Here is an 18599-nt window from a genome sequence, read left to right as displayed (position 1 = left end):
GAAACCTCATCATCTATCTGATGATCTATACCATCCTTGCCTTCCCTCCTGCCTTGTTACACGGAGAACCACAACAGCCACCTTCCCTCTTGAGTGCCATGTACCCCTCTTCACATCCTCTGCTCCTCTTAGAATGAAGTGCAATGCTCACTTCAGAACTGATGGAACTGGACTAGTTTAAGTGAAATAGGATCTAAGACATTGGTGTCCTGACCCTAAAACAAAGGCATATGACCTCAATCTCCTTTACTTAAGAAGAGAAAGGCCTCGTCTCTTGTGCTTCTCCCAATCACAAGCCTGGGCATCTCTACACATCCTTCGATTAGCTCCCTGTGCCTCCCTGTTCTTTTTGGCCCCTATTCCTATTTGCCTCTGGAATTCTTTATTATGCTGGTAAACCAGTAGAACCTATATTCTTCACTTGATGTTTACCATCTGTGCTTGATTGTCATGCAGAACAGTGGCGATTATGTACATTACAAAATGCACTTTCAGACCAACTTTACTGTAAATTTTATTAAATTAAATCCTATTCAGATACGCTTACTCTTGAAGTTTGGTGCACTTCTGGTGAGATCATCTGATTGCATCTTTAAAAATACTAAAATGAACGTTGTTAGTTATCGTATTGGCTACCTCATGCTTTATATCTTCTCAGCTCACCTTTCATGCCAGCTGCCATGGTAAGAACCAGCTCCCCACAAACGTAATTCGACAGACAGTGCCTTAACTCTGCTGCTCTACCTGCTTCTTGCTTTGTGCCCAGAGCCCTTGGGAAATTCTGTTTGCTACCTACATGCGTGCCACCTGGAAGCATGGCTGGAAAGGATTCCCAGTAGCATAAGCCATGACCAACCAGGGGCCAAGGAGCTGAAGGATAAATACTCTTCTTTCCATCCCTTAAGTGGATTATTCTGAGGGCACGCTGCATGCAGCTCAAATCCCACAGTGGTCACAAATTGGATTGGGTTCCTTACAGTGGTAGACTCTTCTTCCTGTTTCATGCTGCCCACTCCCTCACGCCAGCCCTCAGGGCTAAAGTGATCCTGGCCCCTGAAATTATTTCTTGTCTTGGTTTGGGTTTTCCCCCCAAAGTAGAGTCTGAGGCAAGTATTTGAATGAAATTAGTTTATTTGAGGGATGATGCTAGGAAATACTATTAGATGAGTATTTAAGCAGAGATCTGAAAGAAGGGAGGGAGCAAGCACATGGCTGTGGGGAAAGCACATTTCTGGCTGTGACCACAGCCAGCACAAAGGTCCTGAGGCCAGAGTGTACTTGATGGATTTGCTGATCAAGGACAGTGAGGAGGTTAAAAGGGGAGAAAAAAAAAAAAAAAAGGATAGTGAGGTCAGTGAGGCTGAATGAAAAGGGGCAAATCAGTAGGAACTAAGACCAGAGGAAAACGGGGCCAAAGTACAGACAGATCATGGAGACCCTTATGAGATCTTCGTTCAGTTAAGAGTTTAGAAATGAGGTAACCAGAAAGCACTGTAGAATCTATTATAATGTTTTGCCCTTTGAACAGTTATTTTGGAAAGGCTTATTTTATTTGTCCATGAATGACCTGATAAGCCATTCAATTATAAAATGTGGTTTGCCTGGAGGTGTTGTTTAACACTCTGTTGCTTATGGGATTTTTCCATTGTAAGTGAGACAAACTGTCACATCTTTCCTATGAACAATACAGGGTTCTTTGGTCCACATATTTTACAGCACAGTTTTTATCAATAGTGCTTCTCTTGTTGGCTGTGGCCATGGCAGAGTTAATGTTTTGTTTGGAAAAGAGGGAAAAAAGAGATGCCTGGCAGTCAGTAGAACATGTGACTTCTGATCTCAGGGTCATGAATTCAAGGCCCATGTTGGGTCAAGCTTACTTGAAAAAAAAAAAAAAAAGAAGAAGAAGAAGATAGGGAGCCTGAGTGGCTCAGGTGGTTGAGCTTCTGACTTTGGCTCAGGTCATGATCTCACCGTTCATGGGTTTGAGCCCCGCATCGGGCTTTGTTCCATCAGCTCAGAGCCTGGAGCCTGCTTCGGATTCTGTCTCTCTCTTTCTCTCTTTCTCTTTCTCTGCTCCTTCCCCACTCACACTCTGTGTGTGTCTCTCTCAAAAATAAACAAACATTAAAAAAATAATAAATAAAAAAGATTTAGGGAAAGAAAAGAATTAAAGGGCCTAGCTCCCCCCTTCACCCTCCCCTGTGGAATTGCATTTGCCCCAAGGCACAGTAGATTCCCCCTGGGCAGCTATTGGGGTGTCCACATGTGTTGGCCACTGAGACTCTCCTGGGGTCCCCTGCGTCATTATAGATAGTTGAGTGCTGTGGATGTTCCCTGGAGCTGTGCTTTGGTTCAAGAGCTCCAGTAACCAGAGCTGCTTCAGAACCATGCCCTACTGGCCTTTACCAACCTTGTCAGTCTTTAAAGTTTGGTGCACCTCTAGTGAAGTTAAATGATCACATCTTTAAAAATACTAGAATTTTCACAGCATGTGTCTTCACCAGGTTCTTTTGCCCACTCTATCCTCCCCATGCCATGCCTATCCCTATGCTTTTATTTTTTTTTCAATTTTTGTTCAATTTATTTAAGCTAAAAAGACAGAACAGTTCACTTATTTCTCTCATTCTCCACCCCAACCCCCCACCTCTTGTAACTGCTCATTTGTTCTCTGTATCTATGCACATGTTTCTTTTTCTCTCGTTTCCAAGAGTCCACACATAACAGATACCATACAGTGCCTTTTTCTGACTGATTTCACTTAACACAACGCCCTCAAAGTCCATCCAAGTTGTCACTTTTGATCTTGCTGTCTCTACTTTCTGTGATATCTACATCCTGCCTGGATCCGTGTTGCCCTTCAGTGATGCCCTCCCAGTCTCCCCTGAGATCGGTATTCTCTAACTTCTTAAGACAACTGTAAGTACTTCATGGAATCATGGGATTTCATGACTGAAAGTGATTGTGGAAATGATCTGATTCTGTAGTTTGTTGTTTTTTTTTTTAATAGCAAGGCACTAAAGCCTTGAAAGCTTCATCCTTTCTAGTTGACACTAGAGCTGATGTCTCTAGAATCCTGATCCAGAGTGCATCATATCACACCATGAAAGCACATGGTGTGTTATTGAGAGAAATTCCTTTTCCACGATTACTCTTATGATTATGCTGATTATATTAGTTAAGTGTCTGGGCTGCCCTAAAGAAGGGAAAGATTCGTGTAGGAAGATAGTTTCTGTCCTTGAAAATCCTCCCATTTTAAAATCAAGTGAATTTAGCTGATAGCTGGTTATCAAATTCACTGCCAAAAAATCCAAATGTGAGGTGATTCTTTACTTTTGCAATGAGTAGGATCCTCTACATGTCCCCTTAAAAGGTGGGGTTTTTTTGTTCCCCAAATTGGAATATATAGACTTTTAAGACAAGAGATAAAATAGCCAAATGTCAACTTATACTACTTTATTTACTTAGTTATACATACTTCGTATAAAATAATAAGGAAAATAGTTTTTTTCTCATTGTCACATTTCACAAAACATTTCTATTTTTCTTAAGTATCGTTGGCACCAATGTTTTTCTTATTCCTAGAACCCCTTTTTTTTTTCTTTTTGAGTGATCAAGCAGATTCCCAAAGCTCCTGAGTTTTACCTCTGTCCCAGTTATTAGAAGTATAGTTCTTTCGGGGCACCTGGGTGGCTCAGTCGGTTAAGCCGCCGACGTCGGCTCAGGTCATGATCTCATGGTTCGTGAGTTCGAGCCCCGCGTCGGGCTCTGTGCTGACAGCTCAGAGCCTGGAGCCCGTTTCAGATTCTGTGTCTCCCTCTCTCTCTGACCCTCCCCTGCTCATGCTCTGTCTCTCTCTGTCTCAAAAATAAATAAACGTTAAAAAAAAATTAAAAAAAAAAAAGAAGTATAGTTCTTTCGAACTGGTGTATGATCGTCTCACCGGGATTTTTGTTTGTTTTGTTTTTTATATATTTATTTATTCTTGAGTGAGAGAGTGCGAGCAGGGGAGAGGCAGAGAGAGAGGGAGACACAGAATCTGAAGCAGGCTTCAGGCTCTGTGCTGCACAGAGCCCAATGTGGGGTTCGAACCCACAAGCCATGAGATCATGACCTGAGCCGCAGTCGGACGCCCAACCGACTAAGCCACCCAGGTGCCGCAGTGTCACTGGAATTTTTATCCCAAGCTGTAAGTACCATTGACCAAACAGTATTTGATTTTCATTTGTTCTGTCCTTGTATATTTCAGATCCCACATAATAACTCACTGTCTTGCTTTCTCAGTAATCTTTAAAAAGCATGTTTATAGAGATATCCAGTCCTTGCAATTGTGAGGCCATATCCCAGGAATTGTTTCACATTCTTTCCCTTAAAATAAAAATGTTTACTTATTTATTTTTGAGAGAGAAAGAGCGGGAGTGGGAGAGGGGCAGAGAGAGAGAGGGTGAGAGAAAATCCCAAGCAGACCCTGGGCTGTCAGTGCAGAGCCCATCACGGGGCTTGATCCCCAGGAACCGTGAGGTCATGGCCTGAACCGAAATCAAGAGTCAGACACTTAACCTAGCCAACTGAGCCACCCAGGCGCCCTACCTAAGACTTTTTGGGTTTTGGGGGTTTTTTCTGTTTGTTTTTTTTGTTTTTGTTGTTGTTGTTTTTCCTAAGCAATGCTATCAGGTTAGTTACTTAAATAGTGAAAACTGGCACTGATTCAATTCCAGGTTGCTGTGCTGTCTCCAAGTTGTATATTATTTTTCAAAATAAAGTCATTGAAAAAGCATCAGAGAATAGTTAAGTCTTTATAAGAACTCAGATATAGGACAACTCCTTCTTCTCTGAGGTTTAGTCTTAGGGGAGGGGAACTTTTGGCCTAAATGTAGATATCTGTGGTAATCCCATTGTAGCCTGTGTCCAAGGACTTCCCTTTTAATTGCTATCTTTTAGGACATTTGCTACAATGTGACACTGAGGAAGTAAGTGGGTCTTTATCAGGGCAGTTCCAGTACCTTTCCCAAGGGAAGCCAAGCCCCTGTCCTCTTAATAGGCACTCTCAACTGTAACATGTTCATGCTTCAGAAATATCTTTACATTTTCATACACAAGCAGTATTTGCCAGTGTGCTGCAGAATTGGAGTGATAGAGAATTGAGTTGTGTTTGCTTAGACTTAGAAACTCAGAGGGCCTATGAAGCTGTGCCAAGTGGCTGAGGAGTGGGCAAGAACTTGTTCCTCACTTGTTCATGAATGTGTATTGCTTTCTCTTTCATGAGGTTTTCTTTATCTGTTGTGGGTTTTAAGAACTGTCAATGTAAATTTTAAGAAAATTACTTTTCCTGGTTGAATAGCTAATACAACAGGTAACGTGTTTATATTTTCCAAGTTCAGAAGTACATGGAGAAGATCATGAATGACATTCTCATCTTCTTACTAAAAACCTCCTTTCCTTTGTAGGATCAAAGTGTTTAACTTTGTTGGTTGAAATCCATCCTGTTAACAATGTGAAGGTTCTAAAAGCAGTGGATAGCTATATTTGGGTGCAGGTAAGCGAGCATGTCCATTTATCACTCATCTCACTAATCAGAAGGTGTGAAACCTAGAGGCAGTGGTGCTTACCAAGTGTTTTCACACCCATTATCACATTCAATCCTCAAAGCAATCTGGTAGATGGGTATGGTTGGAATTATCAGCTCACCTTTTGCAAACACGGAAATCAAAACTCAAACCTAGTTCCTCTGTCTCTGTTATGTCATGGTTTATAATGTTTTTACATGATAAAATATTCTCAACACACATTTAAGGTAAGTTTAAAGAAAAGTTTGTTTGGTGTATTCATATAGTTGACAGAGTACACATGATTAAATGGCTAAATCACTGAATTTGTCAGCTCCATGAAATGGTACAGAAGCACTGTAGGTACAGTGTGGATGGACCAGATCTAGTCAACATTCATTACAAGCACATTCTGAATTTGTGAGTTGTCCTACTCACTAAAATCTGTTTGTGACATCAAAGTCAATACTCTTGGTGCCGTCACAGTTATCTACAGACGTGCAAAGTGGTGAAAAATTTGTCACTCAGCTGAGGTTGAACGAGACACTGCCCTCTTGATTGAGTTCTTATCCTATAAATGAATGTCATTTTTATGATCTATTTAGCGCCATGATTTTCACATTTTTGAGCTTTTTGTTGGTGATTTCACTTTTCAAATGTCCCCCATGCATAGTGCTAAAGTGCTGGCTACTGTCCCTAAGCTCAAGAAGGCTGCCATATGCTTTATAGAGAGAATATGTGGGTTAGGTTAGCTTCATTAGGGCATGAGTGCTGTTGACCATGAGTTTAATGCTAATGGATCAACAATATATATTAAATGTGTTTTATAAAAACAGGAATACACACGAAACAAAATTATGTATTAATTCGTTGACAAAAATGTTGTGACCAGGCAGGAGCCTGTCCATGTATGTCCCCTAGGAGTAATGGTTCAGCATTCAGTATACGGTGTTTGTGGTGACTCCATGCGATCTGACTACCACAGATGACAGTGGACTGTACATGTTCATGCAGTGCTATAGCATAACTTCCTCGTGTAACCTGAACTCTCTGCTTCTCGTTGCTTCCCCCCCACCCCTGCCTACTCCCAGCCTCAAGCCACTGGGTCTCCCTCTTGCAATGTGTCAGGAGAGGGACCTCTCTCCCATCCCCACCCCCCCAGGTCCTTCACTGGGGGCCACTGCCTGTTTCCAGCTCCTAGGCTGTATTCCTCCTCCGTCAGGAAGCTGCTATGTTTACACTGTCATCAGTACAGGGGTGACTATGGGGCAGACCACACTTCCCTTTTTTGGTCTGTTCTTGGCTTCCTTAACATGTCCACTCAGGGCTGAGTAGGCAATGGAGATACTAATGAAGGATTAGGGCAGCTAAAGGGAATTAGAGCACAGGAGGGAAAGGATTTTTATAAGTATGTAGTTGCACAGCATTGTGAATGTATTAACAACTACTGAACTGTATACTTTAAAACAGTTAAAAAGGTGATTTTTCTGTTATGCAAATTTTATCTTAATTAAAAGCAATTAATAGTACATGATGCATGACTGCATCCATAGGCCAAAGGGGAAGTCCCCACCCAAATGAGGTAAAACTCGTACTTGTCTTGAGGACCCATCTCTGTGCCTAGCCCTGCTCCCTGCTCCTCATTCTTATGCTTCTGGAGGGAGAAAATCCTCCAAACCTCCATCCAGGACAACCCCCCCACCTCCCTTTCTCCCTCCTTCTCCCCTTTAGAGAAATGCCATTCATTGTCCACTGAATTTGGTCTTGCCCTGAAATCTGTCTCCCTTTCCTTACCAAAACATTCATGGTGATCTCTGATAGTACATTTCCCCAAGTCTGTATGTGCAGCCTTGACCTCCTTCACAGAGAAACTTGAGCAGGACAGTAGTGGTTAGGGTTTGGATCCCAACCCGGTACCTTTGGAGAATCGCCTACCAGCATGACCTGCATCTTCCAAATGGCTCCAGATATCCACCTATAGTGCATATCTTCCAACTGAGTATTAATAATCAGAGTCTAGCTCCATATCTGTGAAGATAAATATTTCCCTAATACGATGTAATCTATATAGACCTCTACTCAAACTGCAAGAAAACAAAAACCTTGCATGCTTTTATAGAGCTGTGTCTAAAACCTGTCTGTCTGTCTCTTTTTATTTTTGAGAATGAGCACACATGCAAGCAGGGGAGGGGCAGAGGAAGAGAGAGAGAGAGAGAGAGAGAATCTCAAGCAGGCTCCGTGCCCAGCACAGAGCCTGACACGGGAGCTCAGTCTCAGACTGTGAAGTCATGACCTGAGCTGAAATCAAGAGGCAGACGCTCAACTGACTGAGCCCCCCCAGGTGCCCTGAAGTCTATTTATATTCTCATTTCTAGGCCTTGCTCTAAGGCTGCCTCATAATAGAAAGGAAAACCACCACCACCTAAATGGAACTTTTAAAATCATGTTCTTACTGATTGCGGCACAAACACCAGGCAAAGGCTTAGAACTTGTCAGCATCATATTCCAGGTCACAGCCCTAGGCAAGTACGCCTTGGCCACCTCTGTAGTCCCAAGGGAGGCCGAATCATCTTCTCTAGGAATATTTCCTTGTTTTGAGGCACCGAGTGTTGGCTCTTCCGCTATCTGTATGGTGTCACTCAGCTTTGCTTCTCCTCAACCCCAGGACAGGCAGTTTCCTGTTTGAGGTGCACAATTTCACAAATCAGGACATAGTAAGTTCTACATTATTTTCATAGCTGAATTCTACAGTACTATTTTATAATTTTGAAGATTTGCCATGAAAAATGGTGTATCGTTAATGTTCTGTTTTTCAATTCTAAAAAGGAAACTTGACTATGGACAATTAAAAAAAATTTGCCAGTTCTAGGGGTGCCTGGGTGGCTCAGTTGATTAGGTGTCCGACTTCGGCTCAGGTCATGATCTCACCTTTGGTGAGTTCCATCCCCGCATCGAACTCTCAGCTGAGAGCTCGGAGCCTGGAGCCTGCTTCAGATTCTGTGTCTTCCTCTCTCCCTGACCCTCCTCTGCTTGTGCTCTTTCTCTCAAAAGTAAACAAATAAACTTAAAAAAAAATTGCCAGTTCTATTTTCATTTTGTCATCATGAAAAGTTAGAACACCAGGTAATACATTTTGTCAAAAATGTTCCTAGTCTTTAGAAAGGCTGCCGATTATAAAATAAGGACATAAAAAGGCTATGTTCTTTCATAATGCTTTGAACTGTGGAGGGAAACAACAAAATTCACGGGTGGATCCTATCTAGTAAGCTGTTTTTCATGTTACAAAATGAAACTGCTGATTTATAGTCACCCTTTTGATGATGAAAGAATTAAGTCACTGGAGTCATCCCAGGGCCCCTTTTCCCTCATTATCACTGCTGATGACATCAGGCTGTTTCTGGCTGGCTGCTTTGTCCTGTGGGCTGACCCATATGGGAGAGCATAGAGAAGGAGGAGTAGGGTGGATGGAGCCTTTTCTTCCCAACGGCAGTCATTCTATTATTTGAGGCTTGCAAATCCTCCACCACATGCCACATCGTGACTCACTCTTCTGCATTGGAAAGTCCCGTGTTACGTTGTGCTTTGTCTTTTGGATGCGGGACTTTGGAAGTTGTAGGAGAGCCTACATTTACTTGGTTGTCAAATTAAATACTACATTTAATTGCACAACAGATATATTGACCCCTTTTTTGTGTGCTTGCAAAACAGAACTTTCTGTACTGATGTTTATATTGTTTCTGATTAGCTTCAGAATCACGTTCCAAAATAGGAAGCACCATCTCTAGAAATAAGCTTATACTTTAGCCTTACTGTTTAAATGAATTATGTTGGCCTGCCATCAATTTCCCCCTGGAAAACTGAGCTCCTGAAAGTGTTTCTTTTTCCTCCTTGCTTCCATTTGTAATGTGTGTCTGTAAACTATTTGGTGGTTCCCAGTACCTTCTAGGCTGTGTAGTAGTACAGTGATCAAACACTTTTGGAATATTTGTGTAAGATAGTCTTTGCTTATGATTTTGGTTCATTTCCTTTTTATAGTTTCTCTACCCCTATGTGGAAAGTCACCCCCTTCCAGAGAACCATCTGTTACTGGTTTCAGAAGAGAAATGTAAGTGTATCTTTAGATGATATATACAAACTTCATGAAGGGCACATCTCCTAGTGAAGTATGGGACTTGACTGAATCTTCTAGATGTTCACTCACCAGTGCTGAAGGTCCACCTGACCTTTGATGTTCATTTCAGATCTAGCACTCCTGTGGAAGGGCTTTTCCTTTTCGCCCCACTTGTCCCCTTAGGCTCTGCTCTGTTTCCCATCCCAGGAATGATGGGCTCCTATATGCATGGATTTCCATGTTTGTCACATGGTAGAGTGTAGACCAGTTGTGGAGGTCACTTTTACCTTCTTTAGTTCATCCTTCTTCAGGGTATCTGTCACCTTGGATGGAGAAGGAGGAAGGTATTAGAAGCCAGTAGAATTTGATAGTAGAATTTGAGGACACATACTTGGTCACATTCTACCTGAAATAAGATTGGGACATCCTCTAATGAAGTTTTTTTCACTTTGGATGGGGAGGGTAGCAGAGAAGGGACAAAATCCACTCGTGGATCTTACCTAGTAAGCCATCTTTCATGTTATAAAATGAAATTGCTGATTGATAATGGGAAGAACAGGCCTGGGGGTGTTAGGTTCATGTTCACTTTCTATGCTCTTGACCAATTATCTGTCTCCCATTTTTGTACCTAGTCTGGCAGAAGGTTAAGTATGGCTAATTCTAGATTGCTTCCTGAGAGAAAGGGACCATCCACAAATCTACCTAAATTGCTGAGAGTTCTCTTATTGTGAAACTGATCCCTGTAAAAATACCCCCCAATATCTTGTATAATGAGTTTTCTCCCCATTATTTTTGTATGATATTTTCATATGATATTTGGAAATTGGAGATAAACCCTGCCAAAGGAACCCCTGTTAGCTCCAAATAAGCCTGATGGTGCAGGGGAGGCCAACATTTGAGGAAACCCAGGGGAGCAGAAGGGTTAAATGTCTCATCCATTGTTGACATTGAGGAGCAGAGTAAATGCTAGATTTGCAATAGACTATGGAGAGAGGCTGGAGAAAGGTGGGTTTTGTTTTGCACTTATATTATGAAATTGCTCTCTGTGATAATACTATTTTTCCAGCCAGTTGATTCATCTGCATTGCTTTTATAAATAAACGTTCACCACTGTTAGGTATAAAAAGGTGCTCATAATTTTCATAAAGGTTAAACTGTCTTTCTTTTGTTTATCTTTTTAAAGATATCGAAAAGTTTCATATCCAAGTCATCCAAGAAGATGGAAGTAGAGTGGTAAATATTTGAAATTTCTCTTGCTTCACAGTTTTTTCCCACAGAGTGACATTTCTAGACTGTTAAGGGTAGAGTAATGTTACAGACACAGACCATTTCTTTATTCGACGTCTTTCAGATGACAGACTTGCTGTTGTAACATGTGAAATAATGTGAGATCTATGAAGGAGTTAATTATCTCCTTTATCTTGACCTCACTGTCCAATCTCAGTCTCCTGAGATAACTCATGACAGCCTGTGTGACTCTTCCCACACCTTTACCTTGCTCATACAAACGTACACATATGCAGGAATTCAGTTGTTTTTACCAAAAGAGAATCTATTAATTTGCCATTTTTGTTTTTGCTTTTTACTTAGTATATCAAGGCTATCCCCGTAGGTTTTTAATTAGGAATGTAACCTTTTCCACTAATTTTTATGCATACATAGAATAAATGGGATCATAACATATATGCTGGGGGATAATACAGTTCAAATTTTTTTTTCCTTTTTTCTTTTTCTTTTTCTTTTCTTTTTTTTTTTTTTTTTTTTTTGCTTGTATGCTACTTCTCCCTTGTGTTTTCTCCTCTAACTTTTGTCTACAGCCTATTAGGTGTCCTTTCATGCTGTTCTTCATACGTGTATATATCTCATCCCCACCCCTGACACACCCAGAGGTTTGTTTATTAACCACTCCTTCCTCCTACAACTTTGTGGCATTACCTACAAGTCAACCTGAATATGTCAATTCATTCTTTTTAGAAACACATAATAGTCCCTGGCGTGGATGTACGCAACTTCAATCATTCTCCCATGGATGGCCACTTTTTTTTTTTTTGAGTAAATAAATATCTTTTATTTATTTATTTTTTCAATATATGAAATTTATTGTCAAATTGCTTTCCATACAACACCCAGTGCTCATCCCAAAAGGTGCCCTCCTCAATACCCATCACCCACCCTCCCCTCCCTCCCACCCCCCATCAACCCTCAGTTTGTTCTCAGTTTTTAAGAGTCTCTTATGCTTTGGCTCTCTCCCACTCTAACCTCTTTTTTTTTTTTTCCTCTTCCTCCCCCATGGGTTTCCGTTAAGTTTCTCAGGATCCACATAAGAGTGAAAACATGTGGTATCTGTCTTTCTCTGTATGGCTTATTTCACTTAGCATCACACTCTCCAGTTCCATCCACGTTGCTACAAAAGGCCATATTTCATTCTTTCTCATTGCCATGTAGTACCCCATTGTGTATATAAACCACAATTTCTTTATCCATTCATCAGTTGATGGACATTTAGGCTCTTTCCACAATTTGGCTATTGTTGAGAGTGCTGCTATAAACATTGGGGTACAAGTGCCCCTATGCATCAGTACTCCTGTATCCCTTGGGTAAATTCCTAGCAGTGCTATTGCTGGGTCATAGGGTAGGTCTATTTTTAATTTTCTGAGGAACCTCCACACTGTTTTCCAGAGCGGCTGCACCAATTTGCATTCCCACCAACAGTGCAAGAGGGTTCCCGTTTCTCCACATCCTCTCCAGCATCTATAGTCTCCTGATTTGTTCATTTTGGCCACTCTGACTGGCGTGAGGTGATATCTGAGTGTGGTTTTGATTTGTATTTCCCTGATGAGGAGCGACGTTGAGCATCTTTTCATGTGCCTGTTGGCCATCCGGATGTCTTCTTTAGAGAAATGTCTATTCATTTTTCTGCCCATTTCTTCACTGGGTTATTTGTTTTTCGGGTGTGGAGTTTGATGAGCTCTTTATAGATTTTGGATACTAGCCCTTTATCCGATGTGTCATTTGCAAATATCTTTTCCCATTCCGTTGGTTGCCTTTTAGTTTTGTTGGTTGTTTCCTTTGCTGTGCAGAAGCTTTTTATCTTCATAAGGTCCCAGTAATTCACTTTTGCTTTTAATTCCCTTGCCTTTGGGGATGTGCCGAGTAAGAGATTGCTACGGCTGAGGTCAGAGAGGTCTTTTCCTGCTTTCTCCTCTAAGGTTTTGATGGTTTCCTGTCTCGCATTCAGGTCCTTTATCCATTTTGAGTTTATTTTTGTGAATGGTGTGAGAAAGTGGTCTAGTTTCAACCTTCTGCATGTTGCTGTCCAGTTCTCCCAGCACCATTTGTTAAAGAGACTGTCTTTTTTCCATTGGATGTTCTTTCCTGCTTTGTCAAAGATGAGTTGGCCATACGTTTGTGGGTCTAGTTCTGGGGTTTCTATTCTATTCCATTGGTCTATGTGTCTGTTTTTATGCCAATACCATGCTGTTTTGATGATGACAGCTTTGTAGTAGAGGCTAAAGTCTGGGATTGTGATGCCTCCTGCTTTGGTCTTCTTCAAAATTACTTTGGCTATTCGGAGCCTTTTGTGGTTCCATATGAATTTTAGGATTGCTTGTTCTAGTTTCGAGAAGAATGCTGGTGCAATTTTGATTGGGATTGCATTGAATGTGTAGATAGCTTTGGGTAGTATTGACATTTTGACAATATTTATTCTTCCAATCCATGAGCAGGGAATGTCTTTCCATTTCTTTATATCTTCTTCAATTACCTGCATAAGCTTTCTATAGTTTTCAGCATACAGATCTTTTACATCTTTGGTTAGATTTATTCCTAGGTATTTTATGCTTCTTGGTGCAATTGTGAATGGGATCAGTTTCTTCATTTGTCTTTCTGTTGCTTCATTGTTAGTGTATAAGAATGCAACTGATTTCTGCACATTGATTTTGTATCCTGCAACTTTGCTGAATTCATGTATCAGTTCTAGCAGACTTTTGGTGGAGTCTATCGGATTTTCCATGTATAATATCATGTCATCTGCAAAAAGCGAAAGCTTGACTTCGTCTTTGCCAATTTTGATGCCTTTGATTTCCTTTTGTTGTCTGATTGCTGATGCTAGAACTTCGGGCACTATATTAAACAGCAGCGGTGACAGTGGGCATCCCTGTCGTGTTCCTGATCTCAGGGAAAAAGCTCTCAGTTTTTCCCCGTTGAGGATGATGTTAGCTGTGGGCTTTTCATAAATGGCCTTTATGATCTTTAAGTATGTTCCTTCTATCCCGACTTTCTCAAGGGTTTTTATTAAGAAAGGGTGCTGGATTTTGTCAAAGGCCTTTTCTGCATCGATTGACAGGATCATATGGTTCTTCTCTTTTTTTTTGTTAATGTGATGTATCACGTTGATCGATTTGCGAATGTTGAACCAGCCCTGCATCCCAGGAATGAATCCCACTTGATTATGGTGAATAATTCTTTTTATATGCTGTTGAATTCGATTTGCTAGTATCTTAGAATTTTTGCATCCATATTCATCAGGGATATTGGCCTGTAGTTCTCTTTTTTTACTAGGTCTCTGGTTTAGGAATCAAAGTAATACTGGCTTCATAGAATGAGTCTGGAAGTTTTCCTTCCCTTTCTATTTCTTGGAATAGCTTGAGAAGGATAGGTATTATCTCTGCTTTAAATGTCTGGTAGAACTCCCCTGGGAAGCCATCTGGTCCTGGACTCTTATTTGTTGGGAGATTTTTGATAACCGATTCAATTTCTTCGCTGGTTATGGGTCTGTTCAAGCTTTCTATTTCCTCCTGATTGAGTTTTGGAAGAGTGTGGGTGTTTAGGAATTTGTCCATTTCTTCCAGGTTGTCCAATTTGTTGGCATATAATTTTTCATAGTATTCCCTGATAATTGTTTGTATCTCTGAGGGATTGGTTGTATTAATTCCATTTTCATTCATGATTTTATCTATTTGGGCCATCTCCCTTTTCTTTTTGAGAAGCCTGGCTAAAGGTTTGTCAATTTTGTTTATTTTTTCAAAAAACCAACTCTTGGTTTCGTTGATCTGCTCTGCAGTTTTTTTAGATTCTATATTGTTTATTTCTGCTCTGATCTTTATTATTTCTCTTCTTCTGCTGGGTTTAGGCTGCCTTTGCTGTTCTGCTTCTATTTCCTTTAGGTGTGCTGTTAGATTTTTGTATTTGGGATTTTTCTTGTTTCTTGAGATAGGCCTGGATTGCAATATATTTTCCTCTCAGGACTGCCTTCACTGCATCCCAAAGCCGTTTGGATTGTTGTATTTTCATTTTTGTTTGTTTCCATATATTTTTAAATTTCTTCTCTAATTGCCTGGTTGACCCACTCATTCTTTAGTAGGGTGTTCTTTAACCTCCATGCTTTTGGAGGTTTTCCAGACTTTTTCCTGTGGTTGATTTCAAGCTTCATAGCATTGTGGTCCAAAAGTATGCATGGTATAATTTCTATTCTTGTATACTTATGAAGGGCTGTTTTGTGACCCAGTATATGATCTATCTTGGAGAAGGTTCCATGTGCACTCAAGAAGAAAGTATATTCTGTTGCTTTGGGATGCAGAGTTCTAAATATATCTGTCAAGTCCATCTGATCCAATGTATCATTCAGGGCCCTTGTTTCTTTATTGACCGTGTGTCTAGATGATCTATCCATTTCTGTAAGTGGAGTGTTAAAGTCCCCTGAAATTACCACATACTTATCAATAAGGTTGCTTATGTCTATGAGTAATTGTTTTATATATCTGGGGGCTCCGGTATTCGGCGCATAGACATTTATAATTGTTAGCTCTTCCTGATGGATAGACCCTGTGATTATTATATAATGCCCTTCATCATCTCTTGTTACAGCCTTTAATTTAAAGTCTAGTTTGTCTGATATAAGTATGGCTACTCCAACTTTCTTTTGGCTTCCAGTAACATGATAAATAGTTCTCCATCCCCTCACTCTCAATCTGAAGGTGTCCTCAGGTCTAAAATGAGTCTCTTGTAGACAGCAAATAGATGGGTCTTGTTTTTTTATCCATTCTGATACCCTATGTCTTTTGGTTGGCGCATTTAGTCCATTTACATTCAGTGTTATTATAGAAAGATACGGGTTTAGAGTCATTGTGATGTCTGTATGTTTCATGCTTGTAGCGATGTCTCTGGTACTTTGTCTCACAGGACCCCCCCTTAGGATCTCTTGTAGGGCTGGTTTAGTGGTGACAACTTCCCTCAGTTTTTGTTTGTTTGGGAAGATGTTTATCTCTCCTTCTATTCTAAATGACAGACTTGCTGGATAAAGGATTCTCGGCTGCATATTTTTTTCTGTTCATCACATTGAAGATCTCCTGCCATGCCTTTCTGGCCTGCCAAGTTTCAAAAGAGAGATCAGTCACGAGTCTTATAGGTCTCCCTTTATATGTGAGGGCACGTTTATCCCTTGCTGCTTTCAGAATTTTCTCTTTATCCTTGTATTTTGCCAGTTTCACTATGATATGTCGTGCAGAAGATCGATTCAAGTTATGTCTGAAGGGAGTTCTCTGTGCCTCTTGGATTTCAATGCCTTTTTCCTTCCCCAGTTCAGGGAAGTTCTCAGCTACTATTTCTTCAAGTACACCTTTCAGCACCTTTCCCTCTCTCTTCCTCCTCTGGGATACCAATTATGCATATATTATTTCTTTTTAGTGCATCACTTAGTTCTCTAATTTTCCCCTCATACTCCTGGATTTTTTTATCTCTCTTTTTCTCAGCTTCCTCTTTTTCCATAATTTTATCTTCTAGTTCACCTATTCTCTCCTCTGCCTCTTCAATCCGAGCAGTGGTCGTTTCCATTTTATTTTGCATATCGTTTATAGCATTTTTCAGCTCCTCCTGACTATTCCTTAGTCCCTTGATCTCTGTAGCAATAGATTCTCTGCTGTCCTCTATACTGTTTTCAAGTCCAGTGATTAATTTTATGACTATTATTCTAAATTCACTTTCTGTTATATTATTTAAATCCTTTTTGATCAGTTTATTAGCTGTTGTTATTTCCTGGAGATTCTTTTGAGGGGAATTTTTCCGTTTGGTCTTTTTGGATAGTCCCTGGAGTGGTGCGGACCTGCAGGGCACTTCCCCTGTGCTGTGGTGTATAACTGGAGTTAGTGGGCGGGGCCGCAGTCCAACCTGATGTCTGCCCCCAGCCCACCGCTGGGGCTACAGTCAGACTGGTGTGTGCCTTCTCTTCCCCTCTCCTAGGGGCGGGATTCACTGTGGGGTGGCCGTGGCCCGTCTGGGCTACTTGCACACTGCCAGGCTTGTGGTGCTGGGGATCTGGCATATTAGCTGGGGTGGGTAGGCAAGGTGCACAGGGGCAGGAGGGGCAGGCTTAGCTCTCTTCTCCTTCGGTAATCCACTTCAGGAGGGGCCCTGTGGCAGCGGGAGGGAGTCAGACCCGCTGCCGGAGGGGTGGCTCCGCAGAAGCACAGCGTTGGGTGTTTGCGCAGATCAAGCAAGTTCCCTGGCAGTAACTGGTTCCCTTTGGGATTTTGGCTGGGGGATGGGCAAGGGAGATGGCGCTGGCGAGCGCCTTTGTTCCTCGCCAAACTGAGCTCTGTTGGATGGCCACTTTTTCAAAATCTGTTTTAGGGGCGCCTGGGTGGCTCGGTCGGTTAAGCGTCCGACTTCGGCTCAGGTCATGATCTTGCGGTCTGTGAGTTCGAGCCCTGCGTTGGGCTCAGTGCTGACAGCTCAGAGCCTGGAACCTGTTTCAGATTCTGTGTCTCCCTCTCTCTGACCCTTCCCTGTTCATGCTCTGTCTCTCCCTGTCTCAAAAATAAATATACATATAAAAAAAATTAAAAAAAATATACGTTATAAAACGTTTTTTAAAATCTGTTTTATAAATCATCTCAAATGTTTTTTTATAGCTATATATATATATATATATATATATATATATATATATATATGGTACACATATTTCTTTGGGTTAAATCCTCAGGGAGGGATAATTGGGTTGATGGATGTATGCATTTAATATATTTCAACAGATTTTGCTAAGATTGATTTCCAAAACACCTTGTAACAATTCACAGTTTTACAAGCAATGTGTAAGAGAATGCTTTCCCTCTACCCATACCAATCATAGCCACATTTGCCTTTTATTTATTATTTTTATTTTTTTACGTTTATTTTGAGAGAGAGAGTGCAAGCAGGCGAGGGGCAGAGAGAGAGGGAGAGAGAGAATCCCAAGCAGGCTCAATGCTGATAGGGCAGAGCCTGATGTGGGGCCCGAGCCCAGGAACCAGGAGATCATGACCTGAGCTGAAATCAAGATCAGATGGCTAACCAACTGAGCCACCCAGGTGCACCTGCATTTGCCTTTTAAAAAAATTTCCAGGGGTACCTGGGTGGGTCAGTTGGTTGAGCATCAGACTTCTGCTTAGGTCATGATCTTGTGGTTCATGAGTTCGAACCCCACATCAGGCTTGCTGCTGTCAGCCTGTCAGCACAGAGCCCACTTCAAATCTTCTGTCCCTCTCTCTGTGCCCCTCCCCTGTTGTACTGTCTCAAAAATAAATAAAGATTTAAAAAATTTTTTCCAATTTGATGGGTTTAAGTTGATATCATTATTTTAATTTGTATTTCCCTTAATGTTACTGGCTATGTGAATTTGTTTTTCTGAAAATTGCCTAATTATATCCTTGTCTGTTTTTTTATTGAGCTGTCTTTTTCTTGACAATTAATGTAACATAATAATATATTATTGGTATTAGAAATTATTTCCTTCAATATTTAAATAGTCTTCATCAAAATAATCTTCTCTGAAGATTTTGATTTTAAAGTTATATGAACAACATTGAAATGAAAAATGTCATTTATTAATTATGTATCTATGATTCAAATCTCAACTCAAGAGGCTGGCTGGAAAATGACTAGAAAGTAGTCAGAGACAACCATAGAAA

General features: G+C 40.9%; 1 protein-coding gene across 15 annotated transcripts in view; it reads left to right on the top strand.

Annotated features, from left to right (window-relative positions):
• GSAP (gamma-secretase activating protein) overlaps positions 1-18599 on the top strand; it is a 158891-nt gene that overhangs the window by 16116 nt on the left and 124176 nt on the right. For all 15 annotated transcript variants that reach the window (XR_007460248.1, XR_007460247.1, XM_049642842.1 and 12 more), the window contains exons 6-8: positions 5445-5533; positions 9579-9648; positions 10838-10887. Coding sequence is in view for 13 of the 15 variants with exons in the window: in XM_049642842.1 (XP_049498799.1) it covers positions 5445-5533; positions 9579-9648; positions 10838-10887 (209 nt within the window). In the remaining 2 variants the exon portion in view is untranslated. The remainder of the gene's footprint in view (positions 1-5444; positions 5534-9578; positions 9649-10837; positions 10888-18599) is intronic.

This window comes from Panthera uncia, chromosome A2 (assembly GCF_023721935.1).
Source record: "Panthera uncia isolate 11264 chromosome A2, Puncia_PCG_1.0, whole genome shotgun sequence".
NCBI classification, from domain to species: domain Eukaryota; kingdom Metazoa; phylum Chordata; class Mammalia; order Carnivora; family Felidae; genus Panthera; species Panthera uncia.
The sequence above is the reverse complement of the archived record's forward strand: the minus strand, read 5'-3'. Positions and strand labels throughout refer to the sequence as shown.